General features: G+C 34.4%; 1 protein-coding gene across 1 annotated transcript in view; it reads right to left on the bottom strand.

The window, feature by feature from the left end:
* Window positions 1-9,281: 9,281 nt before the first annotated feature.
* LOC127085178 (calcium-dependent protein kinase 2) overlaps window positions 9,282-10,750 on the bottom strand; it is a 3,024-nt gene continuing 1,555 nt past the window's right edge. The window contains exons 5-8 of the mRNA XM_051025738.1: window positions 10,386-10,553; window positions 10,178-10,305; window positions 9,846-9,945; window positions 9,282-9,759 (exon numbers count right to left, since the gene is read on the bottom strand). Coding sequence (XP_050881695.1) covers window positions 9,655-9,759; window positions 9,846-9,945; window positions 10,178-10,305; window positions 10,386-10,553 — 501 coding nt within the window. The 3' untranslated portion in view covers window positions 9,282-9,654. The remainder of the gene's footprint in view (window positions 9,760-9,845; window positions 9,946-10,177; window positions 10,306-10,385; window positions 10,554-10,750) is intronic.

Genomic DNA, 10,750 nt, shown 5'->3' with positions numbered 1-10,750 from the left:
GGAATCCAATTAGCTGAGCCAATCTTGTGCAAGATGGCATATTTAACACTGAGCTTTCCAGCTGATAAGTGATTCCTACCAGGCCATTCCTTAACTTGGCCAACTGTGATAACCCTACAGACCTCATTGTCTGTAGTCTTTAGGTCTACTCCTCCATCCGTTCCTCTTCCTAGGAACTTGTTGATGACACTTGATGAGAATTTCACACATTTTCCCCTTATAAACACCTTGCAGAACTCCCTGCTGCTCTTTTCATGAATATCCTCAGGGATATTAACAATAAACTCCTTTACCAACCCCTCATAGCATTGGGGTAGAGCTGCCATAGTCTTCATGAGTCCAACATTTTTTATCAACTCAATTACCTCCTTTACCTCTACAGCTTCTTTTCCAAGCTCTCTTTCAATAGCTACTCTCCTCTGAATGACATATTTCCATTTTGCTGCACCATCTTCCAAATGAAATGAGATATTGTCTAGATGCACAGCAGCAGCCTTACCAGGAGACTTCTGAACAACCTGCCTTTTTGTAAGGGAGATGTCTGGGACATCGTCTTCGACATCTTCCTCAGAGTCAGAGCTATCTCTTTCTTTCCTTTTCCTAACCTCAACTTTGCTCCAAGCTTTTGAGGGTCTTATACCAACAGTCTTTTTCACTCTTCCTGTTCTCATTTTAGCCACACTTTTCCCTTGCCTAGTTCTCAGTTTCTCAGCAACACTAGGTTTTACAAGATTAACCAGAGGATCATCCTCTTCTTCAGAGCTTTCTTCCTCTAGGTCAATGACCTTCTCCTGAGACATATTTGTTGGTTTCTTGCTAGGTAGGGTTTTACCTAGAGAGCATAGCCCTTCAGCAGCAACTTCTTTTTCTGATTTAGATGAGTCATCATCTTTATCAGCATGAGGTTCCTCCTCAGGAGAGGGTTCCCTTCTAGACAGAGGGGTAGAAACCCCTTTGACTTCATGCCCTTCTCTTAGAATCCTAGTGATTAGGTTCCTTATTGCACGATCAGCATAATGCATGTCTTTTGGGAGAGAGGAGTTACCAGAGGTATTACCTTGCTTATCTTCAGCTTTGGAAGAGGGACCTGGGGTGTCGCCTGGTATCATGCAGAGTGGAGTGACGTCCATCACATCTTCATCTACAAACTCCATTGAGGGAGTTTTTCCAAGGTGAGAAGATGATGAATGTGAACTAGATGATGATGAATGTTGAGACATGTTGTAGGACTTTTGAGAAAAGTTTCTTTGCCCTAGCTGAGCTTTTTTGAGAAGATGAATGAAGAGGGAGATTGCTGCGTTTAGGTAGCGTGTGCTAAGGGAATAGATACTATTTTCAATGCCGGGGATTGATTTATCATTAATGTGGCTCTTTCTTTTAAAAGGGCAGACACTATTTTTATTTTCTTTATTTTTCCACTTTAACTGCCATAATTTCACAAGAGTCCAAATCCCTAATTTCCTTCCCTCATATTTAATTTTACCTAAATTCCTTGCAACCTTGTCTGCTAGTTCCAGTCCAAGCTTTAGACTTCTGAATTTGTCTTCCACAAATTTTCTAATGGAGTGATAATAGCAAGAACAATACTTTGTCCATCTGTGCTGAATCTGATTTTTGGACCTAGTTTCAGCATTCAGGATGTCATAATACAATGTCATGACATCGTGTGTGACATTGTATGCAATCAGTAATAGTTTCATCCAACCCAGTTGAGCCCAACTGCTATCATCTTCTATACCTTTCACAGGTGTCATCCAAATCTTCTCCATATTGTCCTTGGCCTTTTTGCATCGAGATAAACATAGATTCCCTTGTGGCTTAGTCCCAACAGTTCCATTATCCCTGTGACTGGTCATATGTCCACCTGTTTGATCTAACCTCTCAGTTTTTTGAGCCATCATAACCTTTTCTCCTCTGAGCTTCTGGTGTGACATCTTTGTATGACATTTCCCCCAACCTTGTTTTTCATCACTCTTGAGAGCATCTGTACTCAACCAATACTTTAAGGGATAATCCAATTGAGAGCTCCATATGTAACAATTGTCTTTGGTCCTGATTCCTTTCATAATTACTTCACTATTTATGTCAAAGATTAGAGATTCAGTTTTGGTGAAGTTAACATTCAAACCTTGATCACATAGTTGGCTGATGCTTATTAGGTTTGCAGTTAGGCCCTTAACTAGTAGAACCTTGTCAAGTTTAGGTACTCCAAGGCAATCAAGCTTACTTGTTCCCTTGATTTCACCTTTTGCTCCATCTCCAAAGGTTACATGACTTATGGTATGGTGGTGCAGATCAGTTAGCAGGTCTTGGTTTCCAGTCATGTGTCTGGAACATCCACTATCAAAGTACCACTCTTCTTTGGCTGAGATTCTGAGGGGAATGTGAGTTATCAGACTTGTGATATTTGTCTTAGGGACCCATTGCTTTTTGATGATAGGCATGTGCTGTTTGGGTCTGAATTGATAGTGATCCTGATGATGAGCAGGCCTAGGATAGCCATACAGTTTATAGCATAAAGGCTTTAGATGACCAAATTTCCCACAGTAATGGCATCTCCATCTTTGGTGTTTCCCTTTCAACTGTTTTCTCCTTTGGTGATGTGACATATGATGTGACATCACAGGTTTTTGAATGCACTTAAGTTTGGCTTGAGGTTTGACACCAGTGTAACTGCTCTCAGGTTTTGAGTTATTATACCCAATGCCAGATTTGTCTCCTGTTATTTGTCCAGTTTGAAGAATCTTGTCTAAGGAATCAGACCCATTGCTTAACATTCTTACATACTTGGTCATCTCTTCTAATTTAGAATTTTGAAACATGACTTCAGTCTTCAATTTAGAGATGATTTTTGCATGGTCTGCCTTCTCACTTTCCAGCTGTGCTATCTTCTGACTTTCAGCTTGTGGATTCTTGTCTAGCTTGGAATTCAGAACCAGTGCTTCTATTTGTAACTTAGAGATGGTTTCCAAGTATTCTGTCTTCTCATTATCAAGTTGAGTTATTTACTTCTTCTGGCTTTCAACCTGTTTGCACATCTCTACACCTTTGTGACACAATTTTCTATAGGTAAAGGCCAATTCTTCAAAGGTTACTTCATCATCACTTGAGTCTTCATCAGATCCCCATCGTCCTGTCATTGCTGTCACAAGATTTGCAGCCTCCTCTGTTTCACTCTCATCAGACCAAGTGGCAGCAAGACTCATCTTCTGTTTCTTGAGGTAGGTTCCACATTCAGTTCTGATGTGTCCATACCCATCACATTCATAGCACTGAACCTCTTTTCCTTCTTTAAGCTTCTCATCTGATCTTGCTCTTCTTCCAGCATTGTTGGATTTACTGATGTCAGATGAGATGTTCTTGACATTTGCCCTTGATCTTACATCCATCTTTTTCAGCAGTTTATTGAACTGCCTTCCCAACATTGCTACTTCATTGACCAGATCTTCATCATCCTGCTGACTCTTATCCTCTTCTGTGTTTGACATAAAGGCCATGCTCTTTGTTTTCCTTTCAAAACCATCATTTAGTCCCAACTCAAAGGTTTAGAGGGAACCAATTAGCTCATCTACCCTCATGTTGGAAATGTCTTGAGATTCTTCAATGGCAGTCACCTTCATTGCAAATCTCTTAGGAAGTGACCTGAGTATTTTCCATACCAGTTTTTCATCCGTCATCTTCTCTCCCAGGGCTCCTGAAGCATTAGCAATTTCAAGGATACTCATGTGAAATTCATGAATGTTTTCATCTTCTTTCATCCTTAAGTTTTCAAACTTGGAGGTGAGCAGCTGAAGTCTAGACATCTTTATCCTATAGGTGCCTTCATGAGTGGTCTTGAGAATATCCCAAGCCTCTTTGGCCACTTCACAGTTGTTTACCAGCCTGAAAATATTCTTGTCTACCCCATTGAATATTGCATTCAAGGCTTTAGAGTTTCAAAGAGCAAGATCATCCTCCTCCTTGGACCATTGTTCTTCAGGCTTCTTAGTGGTGGCTTCTCCTTCTTTAGTAATGACAGGATGTACCCAACCTGTTAACACAACTTTCCAAGCCTTGTTATCAAGGGATTTTAGAAATGCTACCATTCTAGGTTTTCAATAGTCATAGTTAGAACCATCCAAAATTGGTGGCCTATGAACAAATCCTCCATCTCTCTCCATTGAACCAGAAAGTATTGCCCCTAGATCTCACCCAGAACCAGAGCAGGATGCCTGCTCTGATACCAATTGAAATTCTGGTATCAGATATAAGATGTCGAAGGTAATGTCACGACACTAATATCATGTAATACACAATGGATAAACAAAAACAGAGTGGTAAAGCGAATAACACAAGCAATTGTTAACCCAGTTCGGTGCAACTCACCTACGTCTGGGGGCTACCAAGCCAGGAAGGAAATTCACTAAAATAGAATTAGTTCAAAGACTCTTCGTACACTTCAACAAGTTACAGTCTTTATCACCTAATCTCTACCCGTGCAATTTCTACCTAAGCACTCTTAGATATGAGAACCCACTCACTTCCCTACAATCACACACCAGTGATTTTAAACAATAATCCCTTGTGAAAAGAAAATACTTTTCAATTACACACTCTTGATTTTACTTCACAGTTTCAATCAAGAAGACACACTCTTGATCTTGCTTCAAAGCTTTGATCAAGAAGACACACACTCTTGCTTAACAGCTTTAGAGTGACAAATTACAACCACAAATCAGTCCAATTCAATCATCAATGGATGACTTGAATGACCTACAAGTCTTACGACTAAACAGACACAAACCCTAGCTCTCTCTCTATATTTCGCTCAGTCTTGGTTGTGTGTTCAAACAGGTTTTCTAAGTCCCTTTTTATAGAAGCATCCAGATGGGCTTGGACATCTTGAAAACCTTAAATCTATTTTCCAATCAAATCTTTTTATAACAGTTGTTTAGATCTCCTTGGAAAATAAGTAAATCTGGTTGTAATCCATGATTGAATGCGCCAGCTAGCCATATCTTCAATCATCCAAAGATTGCCATTAATTGTGCAATCACAAAACACCAGACATTCACACTGAATGTTCTGTGTACAGGATGTCATGACATCGGGTCTGACATCCTGGAAAGATCCTGCATAATCTAACAATTCCTTTTATAACTTCCAGCAGGTACAGCCATATCAGATGCTATGACATTGTGTATGTCATCTGAAATAATCCTGCATGAACATGTCTTTCATTTAAGCTCCAGTAGGTACATCCAATATCAGAAGCCTTGTCATTGTATGTGGCATTCTGAAACAATCCTACATGCACATGTTCTTGAACTCCAGCAGGTACATATGATATCTCATGTTAAGACATCACACATGACATCTTGTGAACACTCTTTGTTTTACCAAAATTGCTGCCAACACTTAGAATCAACATATGTCATCTAATACATGGGGAAGATTATGAAGAAGATCATGAAGTTGCTTGCTTGGATGTGGCTATCTTTATTTGATGTCTTGCTCTTCATCTTGATATTTGTGTATTGATATTGATTGATTCAAAATTCCAAGGGAAAATTGGGTTTCTATATGACATTCTTGTCTATTGGATTGCATCCCATTGTCAGATCTTTTCAACTCTTAACTTTTAAATTTTCGCTTAGGATTAGTCTCTTCATCTCCTCCCACTTCTTTAATTTCAAATCTCTCCCTCCTTTCAAAAATCTTCTTTGCTTGTGATTTCTAAACTTAGACTCTTTTGCAAATTAGAAACTTTGGCCTTATGCCATTGCATTTTTAAACTCCTTTTCTTAAATCAAACTTGTAAATGAATCTAATGATATTGACTTAAAATCTCAAAAAGACAAAAAGAACTAACACCCATTCAAACTCTTTTAGGCCTTTGGTGCCTCTTTTAAATTTAAACTTTTGTTAAAAGCAATCAACTCACTTTGAAATTGATACCACGAACTACGAAGTTTGATCCCTCATTTTATGTTGGCACGTAGGCACAAGTCTGAAGGTCTTGTCAAACACAAAAATATAATTAATAAATTATTTTCTCATCCCCACACTCTATTTATTGTAAACATCATTTTATACCAAAACACATGTACACACAAAAAAAGGCTCTCTAGGAGTACGTAGGACACTTTAGGTGCTAACACTTTCCCTTTGTGTAACCAACCCCCTTACTTGTAATCTCTGGCATTTTATTAGTTTTGATTTGAAAACTTCTTATCTTTGGGTTTTGTTCGTACTTTTCCCTTTTCCTTTAGAAAGAATAAAAGCACGGTGGCGACTCTGGTTTTATTGATGTTAAGTTATCCATAGCTTAATGATCATGAATTTACCGCTACAAGAACCTTGACAACGTCAATAGTCTGGCTTGAGATCTTCAGAGTTTTCAGAATCTTCAAAGTCTTCAGAATCTTTAGTCAGAACCTTGATAACTTCAATTGTCTGGCTTGAGATCTTCAGAATCTTCAGCTATATAACACAACTTCATAAGCTTGTCATTCTTCAGAAATTTGGTAATCAGAGTCACGTCTAGAAGCATGAACTGAGAGAACATTACAATAACAACATAGTGTCTCCTTAAAAGCTTCTCATGAGTGAATCAGCGCAGAAGCAGAAAGATCATTGCAACAACAATCTTGAACATCTTTCAGAACATCTAATAGTTTGCGCAAAAACGAGTTTGGAACACATAGTTCAGAAATTGATGACATTGCACATCATATATTCAAAATTAGAACTGGTTGTTAAAGCTACACAATAAGAAACTATTAGGGTGCCAAAGTTATTCTAACACAAATACAATATTGTTATCATCAAAACTCAAGGTATAAATGCAGAACCAAATCTTGTTCTAACAATCAAGGTTCTGACTGAAGAGTCTGAAGATACTGAGACTCTTCAGATAGTGAAGATCTCAAGCCAGACTGTTGACGTTCTCAAGGTTCTGACTGAAGACTCTGAAGTTTCAGAATCCAGCTGTATGTTTATTCATTTTATGCTTCATCAACTTTCATCAAAAGCCAATTAATTTGAAGATAAGATAAAAATTGATACGTGATCAAATAGTACATAGTACTAATCAAATATTTCTTCCACTACCTGATATCGTGGGCAAAGGACAATACTAGACATCATATTTGTCACTGAATTTATGGGCGAAGGATTGTACGTTTTATCACTCCCTTCACCAATCCAACAGTAGACCGCCCCTCTATTTTGGTATCCCCATTTTCCCCTCCAACGGTCTCTTTTCTTATGCTATATAAGTGGGACTTAGAGACTTGAAGAAACCACTGCAACAATTTCATAAGACTGTTTTCTATATGAAAAAGATCTAGACTTTGTTCATATTTTTCTTTAAGTGTTTTGTATTTCATTTGTGTAAAATCTTTTAACACAAAACCTTTGATTCAAACGTGTTGTTTGAGATTCCTTAAAGAGACTAGAGTGTAGTCAGATCCTTGAGAAGACAAAGAAGGTTATTCTTTGTGATTACTGTAATCAATTGGTTATAGTGGATTAAGTCTTTGTGTATAAGGCAAAATCACATTGGCAGGTGAACTGGAATAGCTTTGAGTTTCAATCGAATCTGGATAAAAATACTTGTGTTTTTATCTCTTTGACTTAGTATTTGAGTGGTGTTCTTGAGTTGATAAAAAAAAAAATTTAAAACCCAATTCAAATCCCTCTTTTTTGTGTTTTTCCATCTTCAATTATACCAAATATTTCTATCAGTTCACTTCTTAGTTTCTATTCCTCTCCGGAATAAATACCAAGATAACTTTAGGTTATTGACTAATAGTGAAATTGATAAACATTAAGGGCCTGTTTGAATCTCTTCTCAATTTTAATTTTTAAAATCTGTTTTATAAATCTATTTTATAAATTTGTTTTTGAGAAAAATAAATAAAAAGAATTCATTTGATAATTCAATTTTTGAAAACTGTTTTAAAAATTAAAAAGTGAAAAAATATGTTTGATAGTATAGTTTGTAAAAACTGTTTTTTTTTAATAGAACAATATAGCTAGTTTGATAATCTATATTTTAAAAATCTGTTTTACTAAATGAAAATAATTGTGATATGATTTTTGAAAATATAAAAATTCAGCTAATATATATTTAAGTAATTAAAATATTTTTAATAATTAATGATAAAATACAATTCACTTAATGTATAAAAATTATATTTGAGTGTTGGTTTGAATATATATATATATATATATATATATATATATATATATATATATATATATATATATTATATATATATATATTATATATATATATATATATATATAATATATATATATATATATATATATATATATATATATATATAATATATATATATATATATATATATATATATATAATTAGAGAGAGAATAATTGAGAGTGAAAATTCATTTAATGTATAAAAATATACAATTCACTTAATGATGATTAATTAGAGAGAGAATAATTGAGAGTGAAAATTTTAATTTTCATTAACAATGAGGATTAATAATAGATTGAGAGTGAAATATTGTAATTACTATAATACGACTAATGAAACAATGTTTTTTTCCAACTTATCTCAATTGAAAATTGAAAAGTAAAACTGAAAATTGAAAATCAAAACATATTTTGATAGTTTGAGTTTTTTAGATTTTAAAACGCTGAATTTTAAAAGTGTTTTTAGAAATAGTTTTGAGAAACAAATGTATCAAACAAGTTTTTAATTTTTTAATTTTTAAAAATTATAAAACTGTTTCAAACAGGCCCTAAATATCTTAATGCAACATCTTCAAATTCGATTTATGGTAGCAACAAACCAATAAAGGAACAAACAAGTAACTTGGGGAGAACATACTAAGACATAGGACAAGAGAGAATTAGAGCCTGTTTGAAATTCATTTTAAAAACTCTTTTTTAGTTTTTGAAATTTAAAATTTAAAAACTTGTTTGAATATAATGTTTTGCAAAAGTGTTTTTAAAAACTCTTTTCTATTTTTCAGTTTTTAAAAACAAAAAAGTGAAACAGTTTAGTTGTGTTTTGCTTCTTACTTTTCAGTTTTTAGTATTATAAAATTTGAAGAAAAAACATCATTTTTATTCTTTTCTTAAAATACTATTAAAAAATTAGATTATCAAACAAGTTTTTTCATTTTCATATTTTCATTACAGTTTTTAAAAATTAGTTTATCAAACAATTTTTTTGTTAGTTTTCTTCTTAAAAATAATTTTTTAAAATAGATTGAAAAAATAAATTTTAAGAATTAAAATTGAAAAATGTTTCAAACATGCCCTTAGTATACAAATCCATTTTTTTTCTTCTTCGTTCCTAATTATGTCACCATCAATATTAATACATGGTTACAATTTTCACAAGAATGGAAAAGGAAATGAAAAAATAATGTTAACAAACCAAATACCTAGCAGATCTTCACATTTCTCAAAAGTTAGTTTGTATTGTTATTTTTGACCCCTCCCCCTTTTTATACTTTTTTTTCACCTCTGACCCATTTACCTATATACCCCTCTCAGCCAATGAAACCATGATGCAATTCGCTATGTGCAATCCATGATAATTAACCCATCAACAATTCACCACCCAAGAAAAACATAGGGCTAAATACAAATAAACCCTTCGTTTCTGGCTAATAATATAATCAACCACAACTATTGTGTAACCGAAACAAATGAATCACGCCTCTTCTTAGTATGAGCTTCTGGATTTCCTTTTCTCATCATTGCCGCAAACTCATCATAGTTTATACGTCCATCCTGCAGTCATTATCATATCATATTTTTATCAACCATAGATATATTCTTTAGGAATTTAAACACACTAAGTATATAATAACACTTACATTATCTCCATCAACTTCTTGAAGAATATCCTTGATGTCTCTGCCATCATGCATATTGTATTCACGCAGTGCTTGATCTAGTTCTTCAGTAGTAATGAACCTGCATGTTATACAATAAATGAGATCAAACTAGTAACACGACATTTCTAAAAAAAACCATATTTGTGACCATTCCATATCCGTGTCACCTACATCACACTTGTGATTTATGAATAATTTTATTTTTCTTAAATTCTTATTGGTGTCGCTATGTAAGTGTCGGGATCCAAAACCTAACCTAACAACAAGTAGTTTACAATGGAGTAGTGTAATCACAAGTTGTTTATTTTTACCCGCTGTTATCTTTATCAAAATATTGGAATGCAGTGTAAAGATGTTCTTCTCTATTCATTCTGTTCATATGCATGGTTGCTGTGATGAACTCGTCGTAATCTATCGTTCCATTACCATCCGCATCAGCCTGTAATGTTAATCAATTATGAGAAAAAATTATGTTTTAAATAATCACATAGTTCTAAATTGATAGAGATGATAACTTACAGCTTCCATTAATTGTTGAACTTCTTGTTCTGAAAGCTTAGTTCCTTGCTGTTGAAGGCCAAGTTTGAGTTCTTCAATTGTAATGGTTCCACTGTTATCAGTGTCCATCCCCTTGAACATTTCTTTCAACCCCATGATTTCTTCTTCTGATAAACATCCAGCAATAACCTATTCATTCATAAATTTAATTGTTACATTACCATTATAGTTAATAATTAAGTACCCTAGTAATATTTCATGAATAGTAAGAGTTAGAATCGTTGTAGCACCGCCGACGCCTCTTAAAAAAGGTCTTTGTGTCAGTGTCGGTGTCCGAAATCAACACTCATACTTTATGATTAAGTTTAATTTTTTAAAATTATTAC

Source organism: Lathyrus oleraceus, chromosome 5, assembly GCF_024323335.1.
Source record: "Lathyrus oleraceus cultivar Zhongwan6 chromosome 5, CAAS_Psat_ZW6_1.0, whole genome shotgun sequence".
NCBI lineage: Eukaryota > Viridiplantae > Streptophyta > Magnoliopsida > Fabales > Fabaceae > Lathyrus > Lathyrus oleraceus.
Note: the sequence above shows the minus strand (reverse complement) of the source record. Positions and strands in the feature narration are given on the sequence as shown.